Here is a 26,623-nt window from a genome sequence, read left to right on the forward strand (position 1 = left end):
TAGTTTGAAATATTAGAACCTACAAAGGATAATTTTATTGATTTAGGCATCTTTAACTTACAAAAACAGTTCATAGTGGGTGAGGCATGTCTATAGTAAGCCATCCAAAGTTATAAAAGCAGTTCCTTTCTACCATCTTCATGACATTATTCCTTATCTGCAACTGGCTTGGACAGTCTTTCCACTTCAAGAGCAAAAACAAGCTGTCGTGTCTACCAGATTACCAAGCCTATCTCATTTCATCTGGAAATTCAGATTCCCTGGTTATGTCACCATACCTATCTTACAATATGTCACTTTAATAAAAGGAAAACAGCCTAGAGTGTTTCTTTGTTTCTTCTACATCTAATTGCAAGATAGAGCCCTTTTGGCTCTGGTCCAGACAATTTCCTACACACAAATGCAAAACATGTACAGTGCATCTATCTTTGAGATGGTGCAATACCTCTGCAGTTGGTACCGAGTCAAAAAGCTTAAATGCATCATATGTAAGATCTAAAGACAAAATAAAGGGGTTCCATGCTTTCAAGGAAGGAGTAAAGACAACTTACAAGAGATGAAAGTGTTTCACAGTGATGAAAAATGCAATGTTCCTTTAAACATACAGACATAATATATTGTACATAAAGATGCAGGTACTAAAAAGACCCAAAAAAATAATTTCATCAGCAAAAGTTGTCAGCTAATTATGAAGTCTAACAGCCCACACAGCTAATCAGTATATCTTAGTGCTTAAAAAGCAGTGAGTAAAAGTTTGCTACTCTCATGCCCTGTGGACATGTATCTAAGTGTATCTCAATCAATCAATTATACAATTTTATGTAGCCTCTTGTTCTTAGCTACCATGACTCTAACCAAAGGACTGTGTAAATGAAGCATTACCTAACAAATGTAAGGCTACACAATGGCAAATATAGATATCTCTGAATATCTAACTGTTACAACTCACCATCAAATCATTTTTTTTCTTTCCAACCATCATTGTTTTAAGCTGTGAGAAGTTTGAGCAATGTCCCAGGTTAACAAACACCTTAATGCTTTGATGTGACACAACTTACGATATTTTCTGAAGGAAAACATTTCTTTGGTACGTGTAGTTGTAATCTTCAGCTCAAAGCCTCTTTTTCAAGAGAAAAAAACAATTCTGGTTGAAGCAGACATGATTAGATTGCCTCCAGCAAACTTCAACATGCTCCAAATACATAAACATTTGGTCTGCTACTCACAGATATCTGTGGCAAAAACACATCTAGCTCTAGGTGTCACATAGGCATATGTTCTACAATGTCTAACTCAGTTAAGTGAAGCCGTGTAGGCTGACTAGTTTAGGTTTTTCAACCAAGAATGATATTATGTCAGTTAGACAATATGGCAAACAAAAGTGAGAAGAACATGTGGTAGCAAGGAACCCCAATGTCACACACACAACACGTTAAAAACTACTAGAATAAATAAAATTGCAAACAAATTTCTAAGGTCGGGAAATAGCAAATGCATGGTGAAAATACCGCTCATAAATTAGACAATAATTCTTAAAGGCAGTTAAGTTGTAGATAAGTTGAGAGAACTGAAATGTTAAGCTGATGTCTTGTTCCAAAGTCTAATACCAACATCACAACTGTTTAAATCTGGACAGCCATATGACAATGGTCACCTCTCCTACATTTTCCGTTCTTCCAAAAAAAAAGCAGTAGAGATTGCATTATGTTGATTCAACACTGGTGACTTAATGTGACAAATTTGGCTGACTCCATTTGGCTTGAGTTTTGCTCCATAGACAAGAAGACACCACATTTGACAATTACAATTTTTGGTACTGTCTTGGCTGAGTACTTCTAGTCTATCCTCCAATTCTATCTTTCTCTTTAGCTGTACAGGCTGACTCCAATTGTTCTGTTAAAAATGATAGACCATTTTTGTATGAAAGTATGACACAATGATTCACCACCGAGGCAGACATAGCCAGGCTAGCCAAGACAGTACAGGTGTAAGGATGTGTCTCCAGCCTTTTCCCTCTTCTACAACATGATTTAGGTTGCACTAAGTCTACTCAAAAGTGTCCCACTGACTGACAACAAACTAAAACTGATGTGTCCCTACAAGCCTACACTTTGAACTAAAACACACATGCACAGGACAACAAGATTCATTAAAATCACTACTATCTTGCTCAAATATATTGGAATGCAGCTAATGTGATGATTCTCCCCCACCAAAGACAGAGAGTAATGTAGATGATTCCTCAGTATATGGATAATCACTATGCAGTCTAGATTAGCTTCTCATACATTATGACAATGTTGTTAGAAGTTAGAGAAAAGGCTGGTGAAACCGGAGCACAAGGCTGATAGTCACAACAGGTACAATTTTGCTAAGAGCAGTTGGCTCATAATGTGGGTACTTGAGGCAGTACAACAGTTGACCTCTGTTGTATTTGAAGGTGACAATAGGGGCATTCCTTCTGTACAGGAGCGCAGATCTCACACATGACGTAGTGATTGCAGGGCATGACGGCCACGCAGCGATTCCTCTCCTGACATATCAAGCACTTCATGGCCTGAAGCTGGTAAATAACCTACAGGGAGACATGCGCTTTGATTAGCTGTCAATCACAACAAACAGTAAAATGTGCAACTGGGGCACGTTGTAGTCATTTTGTAGCAGCAGTTGAATGAAAAAAATTGTATATGATATCAATATTATGAAAATAAAGCAATTTGGTCCATTTAGCTGTTTTTGACTAACAAAAAGGGAATTTTGTAGCGTATCTTCACATGTAAAAAGCTGACAGCAAAAGTAATCAAGTGGACTCTGTACCATAGTAGTAGACATTCCTAACATTCAAACATAGTTAAACCATCTGTAGCATATCAGAGACAATTTCCGGTGAAAATCAAAATTACCCAGTTTCATGTTACTTCACAAAGTTGGAGATAGAGGACAGTGTAAACAAATTTAACTCAGCAGGCTGAATATGACAAAAAAAAATTTTATGAAGCCTAACACCCAATACCACACCACCCACAGACATGTTCTGCCGAATCACCCATATATTCCTGTAGCCCTAAAGGCTCTCCTGAACCACATCTCACCTTGTCTAATCTCTCCAGATCTTGCCTCAGTTGTTGCTGGTAACTTCTCAACGTTGTAAGGGGAAGCTTCTCCATGTCGGACAGCTTTTGCAAAACGTGTAGGTGTGGCCCGCCACTCAAATTTTCTATTTCTTTTCTCAGCACTTCTGCTTGGTTTCTAACCTGCACGCAGGGAAACAATAGTCAATGTTTAGGGTGTGATGACACTTTCTGCTTTGTCAATGGGCTGCTCAATTTTTTTCCTCACTAGGATTCAGGCCCCTTTTCCACTAGATGGCAATCACTGGGCAACCATAGTGACCAAAATTTGATTTGTGACCCTAGACTTCAAAATTGGAATATGATGTATGATGTAAAAGTATAGTCACAGACAACAAAATTGAAAATTAAACACACAAAACATTTTAAAAATTGTGCTTTATCTTATGAAATTTGTTGCATGATCTGTCAAATCTTTGGTCACTCAGTGGTAGGGGTGGATACCGGTTCAGCTTAATAAGGTCCAAGTCCAAGTTTAGGTCCAGATATTTAGGTTCAGGATTTCTTGGTGAGAAGACTTTTAAGATTAACCAGTGTTTGATATTTGAATGTTGCACTTATTTTAAATGCCTTTTTTGTCAGAGGGGAGACTCAATACACGTTTAATCAAACAAAATAGAAAAATATATTTGTACTTTGTTTAGGTTTTTTGGACTCAGGTTTTGGCTTTCAGGTTTTTTGGACTGGGTTCTTGGATGTTATAAAGGTCCGAATCTGGTCCAGCGAACCGGTATCCACCCCTACTCAGTGGTCCTTGAGTGGTTCCAGCCTCTTGTGGACAGGGGGTGTAACTTTTGCACACAAAAAATTCACATCAAGGAAAATGAGTTGAAAAAAATCTATAATATATATGTACTGGATGCTCACCTCATCTCTTTCCACTATTGCCTGTAACTTTTCTTTTTCCGCAGCTTTGGCCTTTTCTGCATATTCAGATGCCTCCTTCTTCCATGCATCGCATGCCTGTGAAAGAAAATTTAAAAAACTGTAATTTTGATCCACAGAAACCATGTTGACTTATTCCTGTATATCAATGACTGTATGTAGACATGTACTAAAAAAACACCTTTACAGCTCTAACACATCATAAAAATGTATAAATTTGGCAATAACAGTCAAACCATCTACATGTGCAGTCCTTCAGTAAAGCCCCGTCACACATAGCCTATCAGGGGCCTCCAGACTTTCAACAGACCATGGTTGGGAGTAAGGCAATGAGCAAGGTCATCTGTGGTTGGAAATTGGTCAGCCAGGTTGCCTACTAGTCTTCGAAAGTAGTCTGCACCAGCTGACTATAGACTTTCACAAATCAAACTTGGGAAAGTCGTATTCTTCCTATATGCGATCAGAGAAGCGAACCGGAGCTAGATTGGGATGGATTCCATGCTACTCCCAACCCAGCGTCAAACTTGGTTGGGGAGTGGTCGAGAGCAAAGTCGTGGTAAGGTTCTGAATGTGTGACAGAGGCTTAAACAGAGCAGGAGAAACATGGTATACATCTCTTACCTGTTTGGCCTGCTGCCAGGACTCCTCCCAGGACTGGAGTTTTGTTCGACATGCGTTGAGCTCGTCCTGTAGCCTCTGCACCTCGCTGTTGGTAGAATTGGTAGATGAGAATGTTGAGTGGCTGCCCCCGACGGACAGCAGAGGGGAGTGAGGCCCTCGTGTTGAGAAGTTCTGTGAGCCCAGGTCCATGAAACCCAGCGACCTCATCTCAGGAGCAGGTTGGCTAAGGAAGGCTGCTTGTGCCTGAAGCAAACAGAACAAAAAACTGTTCACTTGAAAGTCCATCTGTGTCCAATTTTTATGTTGGCAATTTGCAGCTCAACTTTGATTAAAAAAAACTGTTGAGGTTATAAAAGAAAAAATCAAACTCTTCCAACCATGATATATATATGAATAAGAATGGGGTCTTCTTAAATTTGTAATACTCTAAGGTCCATTTCAAACAGACAGGAAATTTTTTCAGTTATGCAATGAGTAGAAGGGTCATCCATTGAAGAAAGTTCAAAACTTCAGTCATCCACCAATCAGTGAACTCCAAATTTTAAAATTCACCAATCAGTGAGCCCAGAGAGACTGACCTGTTCTATTTGCTGCTGTTGGTGTTGTTGCTGTTGGATGTGCTGTGGTATAAAGGCAGGGGGCAGCTGTCCTAGTGGGGAGGGGGGTGACTGGGAATGTGTGGACGATGCTCCTAAAGACCCTGGGATGCTAACTGGGGTGGAGCCTGCCCCACTCAAAATACCTTGACTCAAGGAATTTGACAAGGAATTGGACCCCATAAAATCTGAAAGAACAAAAAAAACAATCTTGAATTATTATTATTGACAAACCTTGAATTTCAAGAAGCTAATAGCTACTAATAAAGAAAACAGAGGTTGGTCAAACAGGAAGAACGCATCAGTACAGACAGAAGATATTACTACAGACTCTCCTGCTACTCACCTAGCCCTAGTCCTGCACTGGAGCTGGCTGCAGAGCCTGACTCATTGTCCAGTTCTTTATCTATTGCTGACCCAACATCAAAATCATCCAAGCTCATGTCCTCTAGAGCAGAACCTACAGACAGGATGGAACATACTACTCAGTGACAGGCACAGTAAAAGTCAACATCGAAATCATGGGACTTATTCACTCAAAGGGACAAAAATTCTTAGAGTGGTTGCAAATCTACATAAATCTATTCCTGTATTGCTAGAAAAAAAATCAGACCACCAAAACAGGGACTTTTCCCTGGATTTATAGTGTAATAGATTTTGTAGACTTCTAATGTGCAAGATAAGGTCATGTGAGAAACTATCGGCTGTCAAAGGAAATATTATATAAACAATATTATATGCTATCCAGTGAGCACTCTCAGGTCACAAATACAGCAAACAAAAACTTCAGTCTGCACAAGCTATATTTGCACTTATTCACATTTCTTTCAAACAAGTAAATATGTTTAAGAAGAGTGTTTCACAAGTGTCCAAGCTATTTCCCCATCATAATGTTCCCACATACCTACAACAGACTCCACCGTATCAGAGGCAGGATAAAAAGGCCTAGCTGTTGGGGTTAACGTTGATGATGTGACCATGGTGGTCATAGATGATAATGAACTAGACAGAGGTCCTGAATTGGCAACCGACGTCACTACTGCTGTGGCAGTTCCCAGGAGGTTTTGCGCCCTCCTGAGCTTCTCTTGTTCGTCCAGGTTTGGGTCGCTGTCGATCAGCTGCAGCTGCTTTTTGAGCTGAGCCTGGAAATGGAACGGATTGGTCCATAACTGCAACATGCAAGGGAAAAAAAACAAAAGATGTAGCAAAGCAAACAGTGGGGACAGGAAACTGTGGAGGAATGGAACTTTCTCCATAAGGCCACACCATTTTAATTTCTAATGGTTAACAGAATTTTAAAACAAATGCTAGATTGGAAAATCAACAGGAAAACAGAATCTCAGAAGAAAGTTTGTACTTTGGTGCACACAATTTCAGGGAGTGAACAGGGTCAGGTGCAAGTTTTCACCCTAGCCCTTTGTTTTCATGATTTTTTTTTCCGCTAAAATTTCTAAAAAAATCCGTTAACCAAGAAATTGAATTGGTGTGGCCTAAGTTGACAAGATGACACAGAAGGTATGCTCCAAATTCAAGTTTAACATGACATGGTCTAAGAGTGTTATACAGCATAAAATATTCTTAAAATCTCTTATTGTCAGGATAAGGAAGATAACAAAGATGAAGCAGCCTTTATTAAAAAGATATAAAGATGGTTTGCAGAAAATCTTGCAATCCATAATAGTTATACCTTTGCACATATACTGTACTGCCACGCCTAGACTTACCCATACATAGCCATATACATATTCACAGCTTCAAAAAGTTGCTAGATGTATTCCACACTTGTCTTTCTTAAGTTTACAAGACTTGCATTTATTGTTCAATGTATCCTTTGTAATCATCTTTAATTTGAAGCACAGACATATTTACTGTATATATTTCCCCCCATGTAAACACTGCCGGCCTAACCTGACTGTCTTCCCTCTCCGACCCTGGTGCCTTCTGGTACGACGACCCTGACCCCAGCCCCGTGTCTGAGGAGAAGCTACTGCTGGTGGAGGAACTCTGCGAGCGTGGTTTACCGATCGGGTTCAGACTGGGAGGGGTGAGAGACTCACTGATGGAGCTAAACACGCCCGACACAGGGGCTGATATTGGCACCTGGACAGGAGGGAAGAGCTGAAATAAGTCTTTAACATAACAGACATGGTGAGGGACAAACCCTTATGAAAGTCACTAGGGTCAGAGGAAATGCAGTGGGAAGAAATACTGGTGTGCAGTGCGGCTACGCTACAAATGTTAGCTGGTTGAAAGATGCATGGGTACATGTACATGCTCACACATTCATGCACAGCTTGTACAAAATGAAAAAGAAATACATGTTTTGCTGCACAGCCGATCAGTCAGAAAATATACCAGTAGCTTTCAACAAGCGCAAAATCAGATCAACTTCTACTGTTTTGACAAGGTTTCTTTGTCAGGTAAAGCACCTTTCAACCAGGGGTGATTGTACAAATAACTACCACGACACTGTTACTACTGATTAGATACCTGCAGACGGAGTGTTGGCCTGTGTACTAGTGGGAGGTGGTTATTGAGGGACCACATCTGGTGTGGAAGCAATATGAATCAAAGAGAAATCATCAGAATCAAGGAAAGTATGCCTTATAATGGAATCAGCAAAAAAAGAGTTAAATGCTGTCATAGCTGCGTCAAATCATTCCATGAAAGTACAGCAAAAACCAGATAGAAAGGATAAAAGATGACAAATTGTAAATAAACATCATTAATTGGTTGTGTCACATGCAAGCTTTAATTTTACAACGTAGTTGTCACAGTTGAGAAAGGCAGAAGGATGATACAAAGGAGATGAAATGCCTTTGGTATGTGGTGTCAAAGTGGCAATGAAGGTTGTGTTAGGGTTGTGTTACATTATACATGTATATCATACATTTGTATAACTGAAAAAAGCATCCTAGTACTTCTGCATTTGTAAATACTTGATACCGCTATAAGAGAAAGAGAACTAAGGTTAAAACTGCCAGTATCTTGATAATGCAAAACGTTTGCTCTCAGAAACAGGAGAACCTTTTGGTCAAGTCACAGGTGTAACGTTGCCCTTGCTGCACTTATGTGGAACCTTGACATTTTGGAAATGCAACATCTGATGTATTCATAAGAAGTCCAGGTATTAAATCTGTATGTTGAGTGTCTGGTATAGTACACATGCATGACAACAATGGAATAAATCTAAGTGTTTTCCAAACACATCAACCATCTCATAGTTTCTGCATCAACTACGGAACCTCTAACATCATGTAGGCCTAGAAGAGTGTGTTCTCTCTCACCTGTGACACCTGTGCAGGTGTGCCTATGGGGAGGGGCGGGGCAGAGGAGGGGATGGGAATATCATCCAGACCAGTAGAGGAGCCGGCTGTGTTGTCTTCTGCAGGTGGGGAGAAAGTCACTGTCAAACCACTTTTCAAAATAACAACAGGACTTCTTTTCCTGTGCTGTGATTGGTGCTTATTTTATCACGAAATTGCAGTAATTTTGACAACTTCTATTACAACAACACAAGTACAGACATGTGCCGACAGGATGGTCTTTTGGTCTAAACAATGATCCCCTAATCTTACAGAATGCTTCTCATGAAAAATACTAACCTTTGCACTAGTGCTCTTACTTGTGACTTAGGCTTTTAATTTCTTGGTTAACAGAATTTTAAAAAAAATGCTAGATTGGAAAATCAACAGGAAAACAGAATCTCAGAGGAAAGTTTGTACTTTGGTGCACACAATTTCAGGGAGTGAACAGGGTCAGGTGCAAGTTTTCACCCCAACCTTCTGTTTTCATGATTTTTATTTTGCTAAAATTAAAAAAAAATCTGTTAACCAAGAAATTAAATTGGTGTGGCCTTAGATGTCAGCCAAAAGTTAGCAAGACGTTCAAAGCCCTTGTTTACACAACCTCAACCATCCCTGTCAGACACACATCTATCAAGTCTTCTACCATAGAGATCATAACACACACAAGCTGCAAAGATTGTTGAAATATTTGCTGGAAATCTATACAGATGTGAGGTGAGCAGGACTGTTCTAGTTCACCATCCACCTTGCTGTGTATTGTACTAGTATGTAGCTCAAACATTGAACACTGAGGAAGTAAATGTGTTTAAGTAAAAGCAGTTGCAGGAAAATATCATTCACCATCACCATGCAGCAACAGCTTTGATTGGTTGGTATTGGTGAAAGGGAGAGAGGCCAAAGATATCATCTAGCAAAATGAGGGCACGGTATGAGAAAAAAGGTCCATAAATCCAACCACATTGATGTTTTAAGCCTTTGTTTCCTAACTCTTTTCCGTTTTTTAGCGTAGGGCTAAATATATTCCATGATTACAGATTATACAAATCAAAGTCTTTATAACTGAAGCACTGGGATTATCATGCTCTTGTATGACTTAGATGTTCTAAAGGTCAGTACATTTGTTTTAGGAAAGGTGGCAGGCTTTGGTGGATGGCCATTTGCGTCAGAAATATCTGGATATCTGTTCATTCTGTGGAAGCTACAGTTAAGGAGAACATCAGTCACAACACGCAGATTACCATCATCAGAGCAATTTTGTGTTTGTTAGCCAACAAAGTCCATGCGGACAACAGATACAGGTTTGATCTACACACGAAAAACTGACGGATATAGACAGAGACATAAGCGGTGACTGTAGAGTTGTTGTTTTTTGTAACTCATCTACAAAATAATTTTTTAAAAAGGAGAGACATGTGATTTTTGTGTTTTAGACTGCTGTTTTCCCATGACTGTTGCTTCCTCCTCTCACGTGTACAGGTAAGAACAGGTCGCTTGCCTTGAAAGGGGGACGCATCCAGCAAGTACATGTAGTCTCCTGATAGAGGGGTGAAATTCAAGGGCATTCATTCAACAACTCACAAGTAGGGGACTGTTCATCACAGTCATGTGATTTCAAGGTAACAATACTTGAAGAGGGGGGGCACTACTTGCTGTTACATGTATTCTACAGAGAGGACATGACACATAAAGTACTACAGTACAAAGTCTTATGTTGTTGCATGCAGGAGGTAAGTACATGTATGTAGCCTAACAATTGAGCCGACTTTCTTCGTAAATTGATGGCAACATCAGGCTCTTACGAATTGATTAAAAAAAAAAACTAAAAAAAAAAAAAAATGTCCAACTCAAGATAGCTTTTCTTGAAGGATATTCTACCAGAATTCAAAATACTGAAAAAGAACCCAACAGAAAGAATATGTGTTTGTAGGATAGAACATTCCCTGCTGCTATGTTATATCAAAATGAATGAATAAACAAACAAATGTTTGACACTGATATAGGTTTGCTTAAGATCTAACTAGTAAAACTCTGGTAGAATATCCTGCTGAAGTGCTACCGAAACCTGCAAATAAGACATTGGTTCTTTCACAAGGGTTTAACAAATCTAATAATTTCACATCTAAAGTGATAAAATGAGGCAAAAAGAAGCCTTGCTTCTGACAACTCAAAGTTGGTTTGTGAAGAAGAATAACATTTCAGCAGGCGAAAAGTTTTGTTTCAAACTAATTTTGTAGGGGAATGACTTTTTATCAGATTGTAGTTTTTTGAACTTTTAGTTTTTTGATCTGCAGTAGAAAATCCATGTCCAAAAATCAAAGGTCATATTGATGTACTGCTCATTGGGAATAATGTTTTTATTACAAGGGAGAAAACAAAGATGAAAGTATACACGGTCAGACCAATTTCATTGTAAGAACAGTTTCAAAGAGGATTCAGGCACTCTGAACTTTTTTGTAAACAACTTTCTAAAAATCAGTCTGTCCTTCTGAGCACAAACTTTGGTGAGAACAAGAATTATTTGGTTAGTTTTGTTAGGGAAAGTTGGACTCCATGCACTAGAACTGGGGACTGAGGAGGGCGATACTCACGTTCAACATGTGCAAAGGCACAAAATGGTCCACGTGGACAATAATTTGTCTGCTGCATGTCGTTACATTTGGTAGACTTGTAAATCTGAAGGAAAAGAGAGATAAAACAACATGAGAAGACTGGAAAAATCTACCCAAATCTCACTTAATGTGGTAAATGTTGTTAATATTATAGTAATAATATCAATACATCTATCAAGGGAACAAAAACTTATAAACTGCATGTGAGTTGACTGATACACTAGAAGACACCACTTGGCAGACTCACAGGAATATTCAACCACCTGTTCCTTCAGATCTGACACACCCACACACACTTCTGGGTGGAAATCATGTTCTATAATGGTAGCCTGGTATACAAGCCTATCATAGCTCCCGAGACTCTTCTGTCCTCGCTGCAATTATTTGCGGAGAGGACAGAAGAGACATGAGAGCTAGTATAATAGGTTCGGATACCAGGCTACTATAATGGTGCATGGGACAACGGTGGCGTCGGGGTGGCGCAGTGGCAGGGTGTTTGGCCCCAGAACCCAGAGGTACTGAGTTCAAATCCAGGGTTCCCTGATTTGTCCCGTTTACGTTGTGCCCTTAGGAAAGGCACTTTACACGACTTTCCTCACTTCACTCAGGTGTAAATGAGTACCTAGCTTCGGTTAGGGACATCCCTCGGATAGGACATTAAATGGAGGTCCCGTGTTTGAGGAGAGCCACACCCCGTGCACCTTAAAGAACCCACCGCACTTATCGAAAAGTCCTATGGCCGCACATGGGACAATTGTCGTATTTTTGAGGTCACCTGTGCGCCGCATGGCAGTCGCTACAGACCCTTGCGATCTAGCCCCGCCAAATGTGCGCTCCTCGCAATTCAGCCCCTGGCTGCGAAGAGAGTGGTTGGTCCATCCAATAATAAAAATAATAATAATAATAACAATAATAATAACATCGTCATTTGTCCTAATTTCTAAATCTCCTACACAAGTACACACCTCTGGGTGGAACTGCTGCTCTGTCCTAGTGTGACAATACTGACAGTTGTCCCCATTCTCACACAGAGATGGATCCCCCCACTCATCACCATGCTTCACATTAGGACAGGGTGTGGACCTGGCAGGAGAAACAAACAAACAAAACAGCATCAACATCAACAAGTCAACTACATTGTACTAGATCACCTGAGATGAAAATAGTGGCAGATAAGAAAGTTTAGGACACTTCAATCTTTATTACACAAAACAATGTGTGTTTCAACACCTTTCTACAGAAAGAAATGAATATCATACAGGTTACAAATGTAACCTTTAGCTTGCTAAGGTATAACAGGTATAGAAATTGTTCTCTGTGGATCTTAGATATACTTAAACTTGCAAGGTCTGGCTGGTCCAGCCAACTAGTAACCAACAGCGCCGACAAACTGCCAACCACAGCACAGCCGACCTTGCTCCCAAAAAAATTCCCAACCATGGTCTGGGAAAGGTTGGGAGTGGTCGGGAGGCCATGGTTGGCTTCGTATAAGAGAGGCTTTAGCTTTGCTAAAGTATAAAAGGTTTAGAAGCACAGCTCTCTGTGGACCTTACCTATACTTAAACTTGCGAGGACTTCTCCTGCGATCTCTGGAATTGTGGTACTGTGGGCAGGCATACCCCTGTCGACAGAGCCTGGGTGGTCGTTTGCATGATTCTGTCTTGTAATTTGCTAAAACAAAGTTGGTATCTGAAAGAAATTGGGTCACAATGAGTTACCATGGCAACAATCAAAAGAATAGCATTACTGTTATTCAATAAGGTTAGATACTGTTGCCAAACCACCTTGCTTTAGTTTGTCCGTAGGTCAAATGTTGCTACTTCCTTGGGCGTTGCAAGTTTACATCAAGGGCATGTGTGTGGTTAGTTATTCCACATTCAAAGTCAGGTGCACAGACTTAAACAAACTTGTGTTGTTCATCTACAGGAACTGAAAACCTGGTCACAATGAAGGTTGGCTTGAATTTTCATTGTCAGGAAGACTGAAAACATGAAGTTCAAGGTGCTTTCAGAAACAGCGAGGTTATCTCACTAAGAGTTAGAATTTACAGAAGAAAAGTATCTCAAAATGTGTGTTTAAAAACTTTAATGTGTGGACGTTGTACTCACCATTCCACTTTGGGTCTTCATTAACTATCATATTCTTTTCTTGTTTCTCCGGCAGGGAGAGCCCATTCGTGTCGGAGGGATTATTCCCCGGAGTCTGCTGCTGAGCCTGCAGCTCTCGGATATCGTAGACCGCAGGACGGAGATCGTGGGGGCCGTGTGCAAAAGCACAGTGGGGCCCGTTTTTCACACAGTAGCCTCTACTATCTGTCTCATGTACGCAGGTACTGGTTTTGTAGTAGCGTAGGTGATATCTCCGTTCCGTGTCTCCTGCCGTTCGGTGTAAATAGGGACAACTGCAGATAGAGGGAGTACAAGAAAACATCAGGCATGAAAGGTTACTCCCAACTACATGTATGCTTTGTCATGATATGTTAAATCATCGTTGAAATTAAAAGATATTATCTATGCCTGCCTCACCCTGATCAAAATGTGTTTTCCAGTCTAGACGTACTAGTATAGTAGCTCTGTACAAATTTCTTTGGTAGTGTCCACTCTTATGAATATGATGTACTTTACCATCGCTAATAGTATAGTATACTACTAGTATTAGCAATGGTAAAGTACATCATATTCATAAGAGTGGACACTACCAAAGAAATTTGTACAGAGCTTTGCTATCAACCTTTTCGATTACACTAATTGCAACTGATATTTAAAGTCTCCATGCATAGCTAGCTTGATCTTCCAGCAATAGCAAAGAGGCTTTGCCTCCCTTATGAATATGATCTGACTGTTCCCTCCACAGTTGAATGTAAACATGCATCAGCTGTTTCAAAAATTCCAATTACCGCTAATTCCAATCATAAGCAACATTTCTGCAGAATGACACGAAGCCTGCTGGAAGTGGTAATATGTAATAGAATTTTACCTTGTAGTAAAGAAATTGTACAGTACAGATCCAGCACCATACAAATTTTACAGGTAATATCAATTTCCACAATTTACCTGGAAACACCCACAGTATCAAATATGATATTCAATACACAATATCTGTAGATAGACTGTTCTTTTGTTTAAGTCTAACAAAATCATATGTTGCTATCAACATTCATTGATTTAGCCAGCAGTGAGAAGTAGAAGAAGTCAGTATTGCCATTAGGAAGGTAGCGGAAGGATTTAGCGAAACATTGGCAGGTAGTTGGTATTGGTTATGTCCAAGAACATTGAGATAAAACTTAAATACCCAGTGATTTACTGTCATAGTAAATGCACAAATACTTTTTCACCTATAGTATAGAGAAATCAATTGTTACCTCAGTTTTTCAGAAAAGACAGACAGGTTAGGAAGATAGCAGTTTGACTGCAACAATTTCTGACCACCTTATACATACTTTTCTTCGCTACATCATCATCATCATGTGTTCCACATTCAGTGGATACAAAGTCTGTAGCTACACTACAACAACAGGTTATTTGTTACTGTTTTTGACTGCCATGATCTTCCCCCACATTTTCTCTTTTCCAAGAAAGAAGCTTAGTTCATATTCATGCAATCAGGGGTCACGTAATCCTGCCCCACCTGCTCCCACCCTCTAGTGCCTACAGCATGTGTCAGTGGAGAACTCATCTACACACTACTGTAAATGCATTTAAGTTCGCATGGTTTTAATTTCGTGCCAAGGGGAAAATGGAGTGTTCGCGGTGGTTTTAAGTTAGCAGCAGCAATATAGTCGCATACTGCTAAAGTATTGGACAAATATGTGGTTTTAAGTTCGCGGTGAAATGGTCACCGCGAAGACCGCAAACATAAAAGCACCGCGAAAATTGCTGCATTTACAGTATACAAGGCTCTAAAAACAGTACTGGGTGCATATGAACTTTTGTGCACCCAAAATTGGAGCTGTGCATCTAATTTTTGACTCAAGGATACACTGGTGCACCTATATATTTCTGTAGGCCATACATGCGTATTAAAGGTACACTAGTAGCCAGCGTATTCTTAACATTTGTAGTAGTATTCAGTTGTAGTAGTATTTGGTATCCTTCCATGCATGACATTCAAGCGTCAGAAAATATACTAGAACCTTTGTTGTAGAAGAAATTCATCAGTCACGTGTAATAACAGGTCACTCCGTGAACAAGACGTACATAAGACGTCGAAAATATGGAGGTGCGTATTTCGCTACCTTTTTTTTAAGTCACTGTTTGAGGAATATTCTTGTAACTTTGTTGTAGATTTTGAAATTAGCAATAGAATTTCGGATTCAAGCTATGAAGAGAGGCAGTAAGATTAGTAATTAGGTTTTGCTGACATTCTACTTCATCTTATGTTATGCACCTTATTCTTTTTCTGTTCACCTACATTTTGAGGATAGATGCACTACTGCACCTGTTCACAAAAATGAATTCCAAGCCCTGCTATAATTGCACAGCACTGAATATATTATGAAAATGAAGGAAACCTCTTATAACTGTACTTTGTAAACACATTTGTATACTAAAATTTGCACTGGTTGAGGAGAAAGTCAGTAAGGATTTTTGTAAACAACCTGTTACCAACTAGTAAAGCCCACTTTACACAAAGTTTTCCTGCTTTACACACACCAACAGGAAATATCGCAGGACACCAATGGCGCTTGGATTGCAGTCGAGATCCATTGGGAGAAATTTTGTCTCTTGCTTAAGTCTGATTCAAATAGCGTACTCAATAAGATTTGTCAACTTCTTAAGATCACAAAGATACCTTTTATAGCCTGAATTGTCCAATTGTGACTGTAAGAAATAATTGTTCTGTACCCTATCCATATTCCCCATTACTTCAGTCATAGTACAGTCAAGAAAGTCCAAAAAATGAACAACCAGATGTACTAGTAGGTCAGCTTAAGATTAAAAAAATATTTGAAGATAAGATTTGTCTCCTTCGTCCATTTTTGTGCGACTGACTATTTGCGCTGAAGATATCGGGGACTCCTGCTGAGGTCTGGTACCAATATTTCTAGTTGTTATGGTGGATTTCCCCGATATCAGCAAAAAGCCTTGATACGACCATAAATTGTAAATGCCGAAAAAAGCTGTAGCTGTCCCGATGTTGAGAAATTTGCCATGTAAATCGCAACTAAGATTGGTGTGAACAAAAGAAACTATAATTGTTGGAATATGTTGATATCTTTGCCTCAATGAAAGAGTATGATACCACTGAGACATAAGTTCCAAATTTGAAAGTTTAAGGGCTGAATAAGGCCTTTTGGTTTACATTATTTTTAGAAAATACATGCGCCAGGGTCCTAGATGTCTCACAGATGGCAAACACACCAATTTCAGGACATTTTGTTTCAGTTGGCAAAGGGATTTTCTCAAAAAGATTGTAAAGTAAATGCAAGTGACTAATTTAAGAAGTTTTCAAGACACATACCTTCTTTTCTGTCCAAAACCTATGAGAATCAAAAGACGCTATAAATTGTTGACAAGCACAAAATATTTGATAAAGCTAGACCCTATTAAAGAGTACAAGACTATATTTGTATACATCAACATAGAAGTGTCAATCTCTTACCTATCAATTATCAAAGCTTCAGCCATCTTAGGGAACATAAATGATGACCTTATGAAGGTCACTCATAGGAACAGAGTTGTGTTAAAACTATAGCTTATCAATTTTGCCTAGCTTGGAAGACTGTTCCATACAGTACAACTGGGTCTTAAACTATACATGTAGATCTAGATTGTAGAGCAAACAAGGCTAGGCAATATCAATACAACGAAAAGGCACACTTCCTGTGAACAAGATAAGGTACAAACCTCCAAATACATGACAAGGATAGGCACAGTGTTGGGAAGAGCATACATTGTATTACAGAACAAAGTTCCCACCTGTTGCACCTGCCCAGTCCAGGTACATTTTGTAACCATATACAAAAACGATTGGCCCTGTATGGCTGTTACAATGGAGGTACTAGGTACAGTTACCTATCAGACAATGATCGGGTAAAAACTAACAATGGTAAATGTATCCAGGAAGGTATGACGCAGGGCTCTAGCCAGCCTGAAATTTTATCCCGTAAGCCCTAAAATTTTGTACAAACCTAACATATCGAGCGCCGAAGGTGCGAGGCGTCGCGCCGTAGGCGCGACAATTCTAGGGGGGTCCGGGGGTATTCCCCCCCGGGAAATTTTTAAATCTAGACCCTCTGAAACGCTATCTCCAGCATTTTGAGGGGCAAGTTTGGGTGAAAAATTAATTGGGCCTTCGTTGTATACAATCGGCAAATAAATGAAATTTAGCACCACAAAACTTTTTTATTTATTTGACAAATATACACGTGAATTCAAGTCGGCAGAAATAAAACATTTTCAACACCGGTCGACGCGTCGTACCGGTCCCGTTTGCGCCCTGTACTAAACTAGTATAGTAGGAAATGAGACACCCTACATTGGATAGAACGCCCTAAAGACGCGTTCAATATTTTCCTTCCGTGTTTTCCATGGTCGATTTCTCCGGTAACTTCCACTTGATTTGATCAAAATTCGTCGATTCAAGCCCCATCTTCGCACCAAATATCAATTTCTGATAAAACCTCGCGGATTCGCGCCTCTCGTGAACCGCGAGACTTGTATGTCATTGGTCGATTTTCCGTGACGCGGCGTGAACGAACGCTGTTATTGGTAGATGATATCTGATTCTGAGGTCTAAAACTATCAACACCAGTTTTCGCGGGAAGAGTGCGTGTAACTCGGCGTAAAACTTTAACAATGTTTACCAAAAAAATATTGAAAGCCTGGTAACTACCGGAGTATTTTTTGTGTGGCTATAACTAGCGGTGAACCGGGGAAAACAGCCGAAAAAACGTCAGCCCGATGCGACCGGCCAGAATTGTAGTGGGGCGCTAGTAGTGGGGAGGGGGGCACACGATGCTGATTTTCTCTCGGCCCACGAACCACTGGCAACCTCCGCGCCTCCGTTTGTCTGCTATAAAGCCACCTTGAGGTTGTCACCTGCCGCCGGCGGAAGATAGAAATGGCCTGAATCGACCTCGCTTTAAACTTCCGCTTCTTTTCTGGAGATCTTTGAAAAAGTTCAAGCCCTGTCTATATCTTTTCTCCCGATTTTTTTCCGTCAAGGTTTACGGATTGGTCTTGAATTTTTTCCGTAACACGCAGCAAAGTTCCGTAAATTTACGGCAAAACTGGCGCTGGCTAGAGCCCTGGTATGACGTTGGAAAGGCATTTCCCAGGTGACTTAGAAAGCTTTCACTTGTACAATATTGCTACTTCTGCATTACGTTCAAATGGGTCATTCGCTCTTGTCTAAAATGTAGTGATACTTATGTACAACACCATGTCACAGTATCTTCTCCGGTCTACACGTATCTACCGACTCAGGTTGCTTGATAACACATCACTGAATACTGACTGAATGTTGAAAAGGTTCTTGCAAATTGGTACTGTTAGAGAAAACAAATGCAGTTTTCTTTTGGAAAGGAACAGAACAAATATCTGTACATATAAGATCATCTATCCTCTCCTACAAGGACAATATCACGTGGAGAGACCATATCATCAGCACCTGCGATGTAAATTGTACTACACCAGAACTAACAGTACGACAGAAGGAGGGGGTACCTGCAGTTCACAGCCACCAGTTGCTTCTGTACATGTACAGCATTCTTCACTAAGGTCTTGTTCAGTACAAGACAGTGGCCCATACACAGTGCTGGAGAGACTGGGAGGCCTCTGCGATCTGTTCCCAACCTCCCATTCATCCCTACTGGCCTGTCGATTAGTCTGCAGTGTGCTCCAATATACACTCTGCCCTTATACATACATGTAAGCAATTATCCCACAACAACATCAGTTCTGTAGGACTTGATTGTCTGGGCTCCTCGTCATTGTTTTTTTACCTGGGCAGAATGGATAATGCAACAATTGTGCATCTTTCATCCCACAGCCGCTGGTGCAAATAAAGGCTCACAATATGATACGAAAGGCGTCACACTGCGTGCAATCTTTGATCGTCCTATGATTGTCTCAAACTGCCATACAGTTGCCGAGTCAAGGGACCACTTCAAGAGTTCATACGCCTGCGCTAGGCAACATTTTGTGAGTACTTAAAAATCAATCTTGGGTGTTGTGTTGAAATTAAGGATAACTAACTACAGTGCAAAACAGGAAATTACAAGCGTACATGGTTTGAAAAAAAATAAATGGAGAGTTAGACAGGTACAAACTTGTACACACCCAACCCCTTGTAAACATTGGTAAGTTTAGTTTCAATGCTGACCTTTAAAATACATACATATAAATAAGAACCATTTACTACTTGGTCAATATTTTCATGTCAAGATAATATTTCTGACAGGATAAAATGAAATGACACTGTAAATGCAGAAATGTTCGCAGTGGCATCATGTTAGCGGTTTCCCGAAACTTAAAAGCACTGCGAACATTTTTGTCGAACACTGTAGGAGTATGTGACTGCCGCAACCTCCGTGAACACTCTATTTTCCCTTTAAAACGCAAAATAAAAACAACAAGAACATTTACATTTACAGTAACCTCTGCTAAAGCAGCCCTTCCTTGCCAGACCACCTGTGTCTTATGTTTCATGCAACTGGTGGTGATGCACACGTCCTGCCCTGTACAGCACTGATTACTGTAACCTGATACACACTGTACATGTCCAATCAGTGCTCCTGTGCACGCTGGAATCATTTTATTACCTAGAGATGGCAAGGAAGCTATCCAATTAATAACACTGCAAAATGATTTTCACAGGTTGAATACTTTTCCCACTGTACTTTTATACGTACGTGTATGTGGCATAATTATAACAAATGTACCTTATTTCTAGGTCAAACAATTTTTTTATTCATTTAGCATGAAAATGTATGTCCCCTGTAATATTTCTTGCAATCGCAATGATACTATGATCATATTTTTTGTTGTCACTAGGGCCTTGTTCAGTACAACTACAAGACAGTGGCCAATACAAAAAGGTGGTGAGACTGGTCTGTGTCATTTCAAATTGTATTCATATAGAGAATCTATAAATTTATGACTTTTAACGTCCTCCCTGCTGCCTAACCCTGTAACCAACACATATTTGGTGCCAAAATGCTACTTCAGCAGGGAGAATGTTAGCATGTTCATCTGTTTAACCTCATATCTATTCAGAGTTTTGGTATAAAATCTGGTTTTCCAGTCCTATCGTTAGTCACTGACGAAAGACAGCGGATGTTGTCTGAAACGTCTGACTGTTTCAAAATTTTATCTACTTGCTTGAGTAACTATTTTTGGTGTATCTTACTACCTGAATGTCTAACCTTCATCAACATGTTCATCTGTGTTTCCATGATCATACCGGTACTACTGCCCAAATGCAAATCTGGCAAGAAGTCTTGTAATGTAATCCTCAAATAAATCTTATGTTATGTTCAAGACAACTGACAGTGGCACATTTACTTTCAATACAACCATATCTGACATTAAAAATCTTACTGGCTTCTTTCGGCAGATTTGAGCTCTACAGAAAAAAGGTACCTATCAATATGCATATATTCATGCAAGCTTAGTGATAACTCAAATGTTTCAACTGTGTATTACTAAGTCTCTATTTCAATACTTTCAATAGAGAAGTCTTATCTGGCTGTACACATTTGTATATACATATATATGTCTGGATGGAAGCACACTGCCGAGCTTCTCTTATCTGGCTGTTGGCAACTTGTGCAATGCAAACTTCAGTTAAAACATTATCATATTGACTTGTGAGTCGTAGAGTAGAGACTAGTATTCATTGGGATGTGAGTGATTGTGACACCCAATATATAGTAAAACAATTAATTGCAGTACTAGTATCTAAAATTATGTTTCTTTACTTCGTGTAACGTTGGATTGAGTAGGTATGAATTATACATGCCATTTAGATGGATGTGATATGGAACTCAGGGGGTAAGTCCGCATGATGAAATACATGTTTACTGAAAACAAAAAGCATATTTTGAAACTATGACCTTTCTTTCAAGGCTATGCAATTCATTGAGGGAAAATATTAAAGAGCAAAATGGTACTATGGACAGTATGCAGTTACATGTTCTGTACTTAAACATAGCTTAAGTGTTTTAAGTGTTTTATTTTTCACATTTTCTATCGAACAAGAATTACAATGTAGCCCTTAGTAAGTGGTTGGCCACATGATGGCCAGTGGCTCTATGATCAATTCCTCCTAATATCAGTGTTTGGAAGAAAAACTCATTTCAATATCTTATAACGTTGCATTTCAGACTTCAGGTCTGCTTTATGACTATTCCTTCTTTCCAAGAAACAGGTCTTGTGAGTATGATTAAAAGAAAAGAACAAAGCTCCAAACAAAAGAGTATATGTTGTTTTGAATCACAACAACTCTGTCGAAAATGCAACCATTGTCCACATTGAAATTCTGATGTAATTTGTCAGTAAAAGAATTATTGATCATAAAACAGCTGAGAAGTAAACAAAATTACCCTTTGCCATGTAATATATGGATTGATAAGTACTGAGAAATAGTTTTAATAAATGAAACATTATAACTTATGATCAATATGACCACACTTTTTAGGCATATTCAGGCTTTCATCTATTTTGTTGGCTATTGAATTTTTCATCTGAACAGTAAAATTGGGAGTTAAAATTTGAATGGGAATAGTGACCAATTGTTTTTTCTTTTCAAAATGGGAAAAATAGGACAGGCTATTCCGAGAAGCAACAAAATCAAATTGGCGTGGCCTTATATTCTTTGGTAGCCATGTCTCAGAATGTTATGAACTTATGATTTCTTGGTTAAAAAAACTTAGGTATAGCTGTTAGTTTAACTCGAAGAGGTACATATTGCTAACCTATCCATCAAATAAGATGCTTTATTCTCCCTGTCTTGCAAGCTGAAGGGGAATTTATAAATATCATGTTAGGTTTTCATTTGTAACATTTCTCAACAACAATCGATAATTGCATTAAAACATGAAATACTCCCTTTGCCCACACTGGGAGTATTACTTAGTATATGAATGGCCAAAGGTACTTGCCTAACTAGCTACAGTTGTGGTGGACGTTTATGTACAGTTAGGCAAATATGCCTACAAACAAGAAACTAGGGGTAGCTCACAAACCAATTGGACTGTTCCATTTTTGGGAACTAGTAGGTACAGTACTTGAAAAACATATTCACCAACATTCCACTATAGATAATATTCTTAGCTAAGAAAAGCCACCAAATTGCCAATATTTTGTCTTAGTTTCTTACTAATGAACTTAGTATATTTTGAAAGAAGGTTGCATAATCTCTTAATATTTACAATGGAATAGTCCACAAAATGTTTTCTTTTTCTGGCATGTATATCTGTGTGTGTTCCTGCTAGGAGGTTTTATTAGGTTTGATAAAACCTCCTTGGTTCCAGTTGTAAATTCAAAGTGTACTGTATTTAGACCTACTGTGGTCGGGCCTTCCTGTATCTGAAAAATAACCTGCTAAACCATTCTCACCTGGCTTTCCAATTTCAGAATTGCTGATGAAAATGGCATAAATAGTTGTTGGCCTGCAAAAGTGATTACAAGTAAGCAAATGCCACATTACGGAATGGCATCGGAATCAGACAGCTTGTAATTTCCGTAGATACAGATTTACATTGCTTACCGAAAAACAGTGTGTTTCTTTTACCTTGAAGTCTGAAAAAATGCACAACTACAAAACCGTTATTGTTAACGACAATTATCAGTTCCATGTTCAATATCATACATGTTAGGCCATGACCTGGATAAGTTGTTATCTCCAAGCAGATGTGAAGTGAACAGTACAACAAACTGAACTCAGTCCTACAGGACTGGCATCTGGTTGATATGAAGATGTCTGAGGAACTAGCAAAAGCATAAGAGTAACTGAAGACCCCATAGACATATACTCAAACTAAGAGTAAGAAAGACAATTCATCTGTTACACGATATGAATTTCAGCGTCTTCGTAGAGTCAGAGAAAAAATTTTCACAAAAAGACACATCCATTTATTTGACAGGAATTTCCTGGTGTGCATAAATAAAAAATCAAACATTTTGCCTACCCTTTCTCAACACAGCATACCTCAATCTTTTCTGCATCATATTAGGGAGATATCAAAAACATACAAGTCCACTTTATTTGATTAAATAATTTCCGTTCTACATGTATATTGCTAGGGAAAGAAAAGAAAATAATCAATTGCACCCTGAATGAGATAATTACATCACAACGACATTATTGTATATCTAACTGAAGAAGGAACATTGAAGCAGGACGACAATTAGATTTTCCTTTACGTCACTATCAATCTAATCACGGTGTGATCACCATTTGTTTACATAATGATTTGTTGCAAAATCAATGGCAGAAATACAAACGGTACCCCCAAAACACTAAATAGTAATCTACGACACAATTCCACAAACGGTGTCCAACAATCTATGTATATATTTTATCTCTGTGGAAGACACAAATTCACAATGGATGGGAGGGGAGAGTAAATATGACAACTACTCACTCACTTTCAGACACTATTGAAATAGGATCACAAAAATACCATATGCAATTTCAAACAAAAATACAACCAAATTGAGTATTAAAACAGGGCAGAGAGAAGGATCAATTGTAAATAGACAGTCTAAACGTTTATACATAGGCAAATACAAAGGGCAAAATAGTAATAATGCCGCTCCGATGCGACCCAGTTGGCTCGTATGCAAAATATTTTGGTCGGCCCACGTCGATGCCAACAATAGCACAAATGTAAACTTCCTGTTTTGGTTCACGACCCTGGTTAACCCTAGGGTCTACTATCACGTAAAAACAACATCTGTGTAGCATTTATAACTTCTTAAAGAAACTAGGGGAAAGATCGATGGAACAGGGACAACTTTAGTGATCCCAGATGGATATTTGGGAAGCTTGAAGAAGAAAAAGTCGGAGAAAACCCTCCCACAACAAGATTTTTGAATCAGGCCCGCCATTTTGGATAGCGATATAGTTACGCTGAATTACGTCAACATTCTTGGGAAAACTTCTGGTTATGTTGAGACTTGGGTTGACTTTGGGACGTTAATAAATTCCATCATACCTTGAAATATTCAGAAAAGCTAGTTTTCACAATCAAGAGAAGGGTGTGAGCACATCTATTAAACAACTACGTGACCCCAAACACATAAGAAGGGACAGGGCCATGATGACCTCAGTGGTCTGACAACCCGCCAAATTCGTAAAATTCAGTGAGCAGAGAAATCAAAACACAACAACCCAGCCTACAAAGTAACACGCAGAATAATTCTATCTCCCCTAGAAAAGAAATAATGTACTAAAATCCAGCAAACTTAAAGAGTTTGGCATGGAAAAAACAAGTCCGGAAGCGAAACTAGCGGTACTTTCCCACTACGATATGAACTACAATCTACGGCGGAAATAGACACGATCAAACCCGTCACGGTTGTGAAATCGACATAAAAGTGCATTTTCTGTACACCCTACATCTCCCAACACGCTATGATGACTTTTAGATTGAAAAATTTGAGACCAAAAGGAGCGAAAAATACTCCAATATTGTTTAATCCCTGATAGTTTGTACCACTGTTTACTGTGTCAGAAAGTAGTAACAAACGCAAATGTTTATAGTCTAAGTTTGCTCTAGCATATCAAGGAAACCGAAGGATTTAGTAAACTAAAGAAACCACAGGCTAATAACCGATGTTATAGAGAACACAGGGAAACACTAGGTGTGTTTAAGGAAGGTAGAATTCCTGCTGTCAAACACTTTCAAGATCAGGTCAACATGTAGTAAGCAATCGGGAAGTTCGGAGAAGGGGGAGGGCCGATGTTTTGGCGGCCAGTTGAAATAGACTTTTACTCACTCGTCTCCGTTCGGACAGATGCCTGACTGCTCGTCAAATTTGTCACAGTAGATATCAGGGCTATAGTTGAAGGTCCCGTCTCTTCTCCTGATCGGTCTTCGTCGCCTCTGGTTCATAAAATGCCAGTGGAAACAGGTAAAGGGCCGATGCTGTTGACACTTGTGCTGGAGAAAGTCCTGACACTGCTGCGTTCTGAACTCCTTCAGATACCTGGCGAAAACAAGCACGTATTAGCACCAAACTCACCACACAACATCCTGAAACGGTCTCAGAAATGAGAATACTGTCGTCGAGATGCTTACATGTAGTGGAAGGGTTTTTCGGGGACATTTTGAACGACGGCAGCTGCTGTTTTGTTGTCCTCCGACGGCATCTTGGCTAACAACACGGACGCGCGCCCACCCAGCCGCAAGGACTCACGGGAAATCTGGGGGTCACGAGTCAAAGGTAGTATAGTGTGGGCAAGGTAAATATTATCAAAAGGAGGGTAAAATAGATAAGAAAGCCATATTGGCCGTATCTCAACACACCTGTGGGGTTTCTTACTACCAGTTGTTACTTCAACTGACGTCAATGTAGTGTGACGTCATTAACAGATTTACCGAGTTAGAATTAATGCCAGTGCAGCAGGTGGCTGAAGCGTAAATAATCCTTGTGCTGCTAATTTGAACCTTTATGTAACTGTTGGTTAGTATACATATGTCTTGGGTATAATCAAGGACATGATATACAGCCTAGGACATCCAGTCCGCAATGTGTTTTCATGACTGGCAAAATTATGTGACAGCTGTATTAAAAGAAGTATGTATACTGTGTATTCTCTGACGGGATATGGTCGTGTAGGTACAAGCAAGGTCTTTGGAAAATCTTAATGAAAATAGACATTTGTTGGAAAAAGTTTAAGCCATGTGTGCACCCTTTGTTAGAAATTCTGTGCATATGCAATGTTTTGGATACAGTTTTATATACATGAACAAGGTAACTCATCTATTAAATAAGATATTTCAAATCAAGACCAAATTTCATTTTTAAGATGATGTTTCAAATGTTTGTTGCAGGTACGGGTTATTGAGATATGAAATGAAAATGATACACAGTAACTGTATTGGTATGTGGATGTGTGTCAAACTATTGTCTTTCTTAATACATGACCCAAAAGATTTTTAGTGAGTTCTTTATTTGACTGATTTTGAGTTTGAGGTCTGCTTTCAAGTACTGCTGTCACAAATTTACAACTATCTGACGTCAATTCCACTGTTTTCCCAGATGGCAAGGCAAAGTTTGTCAAGGTTGATTACAGTACTGCACAATCATGTTCAAGTGTAGGCTACTCAGCATGGTGATTGCCAAATGGGACCTCAAATGAGGAAGTAAAGGAAGACGAGTCAAGGGGGCATGGAGAGAAAATCAACCGGCAGGAAATGGAACTGGCTTCGAAGAAGCCTTGGGAGGATGCTGGCATTGATGACATAGGAAAACATGTATCACAAAATATTTGGCTCTTAATTTCACAGCTCATGGAGGAAA

General features: G+C 39.4%; 1 protein-coding gene across 5 annotated transcripts; it reads right to left on the bottom strand.

The window, feature by feature from the left end:
- On the bottom strand, window positions 1-25,529 carry LOC136439655 (putative E3 ubiquitin-protein ligase UNKL). Of its 5 annotated transcripts, none has more exons than XM_066435145.1 (17): window positions 25,399-25,529; window positions 25,097-25,306; window positions 13,259-13,551; window positions 12,704-12,839; window positions 12,116-12,233; window positions 11,130-11,214; window positions 10,037-10,075; window positions 8,521-8,618; window positions 7,724-7,780; window positions 7,142-7,333; window positions 6,138-6,375; window positions 5,580-5,693; window positions 5,216-5,421; window positions 4,638-4,880; window positions 3,999-4,094; window positions 3,093-3,254; window positions 1-2,575 (listed from the first exon to the last, which is right to left on the bottom strand). In XM_066435145.1, exons 1-17 carry the CDS (start codon window positions 25,467-25,469, stop codon window positions 2,387-2,389), a joined length of 2,547 nt encoding a protein of 848 aa, XP_066291242.1. In that variant the 5' UTR covers window positions 25,470-25,529; the 3' UTR covers window positions 1-2,386. The 5 variants fall into 5 exon arrangements, with proteins under 5 accessions (XP_066291242.1, XP_066291241.1, XP_066291243.1 ...); XM_066435144.1 differs by having other exon boundaries at window positions 6,138-6,402; XM_066435146.1 differs by lacking the exon at window positions 10,037-10,075 and having other exon boundaries at window positions 6,138-6,402.
- Between the last annotated feature and the right edge of the window lie 1,094 nt (window positions 25,530-26,623).

The sequence above is a fragment of the Branchiostoma lanceolatum genome, chromosome 8 (genome assembly GCF_035083965.1).
Source record: "Branchiostoma lanceolatum isolate klBraLanc5 chromosome 8, klBraLanc5.hap2, whole genome shotgun sequence".
Taxonomy (NCBI): domain Eukaryota; kingdom Metazoa; phylum Chordata; class Leptocardii; order Amphioxiformes; family Branchiostomatidae; genus Branchiostoma; species Branchiostoma lanceolatum.

Coding starts and splice junctions, on each gene's coding strand:
- LOC136439655 (XM_066435144.1), bottom strand. CDS start 25,469: ATGCCGTCGGAGGACAACAAAACAGCAGCTGCCGTCGTTCAAAATGTC. Junction 11,215..12,115: donor AGCAGCAGTTCCACCCAGAG/GTGTGTACTTGT, acceptor CTTTTCCTTCAG/ATTTACAAGTCTACCAAATG. Junction 7,781..8,520: donor CACCTGCACAGGTGTCACAG/GTGAGAGAGAAC, acceptor CTTCCACACCAG/ATGTGGTCCCTCAATAACCA.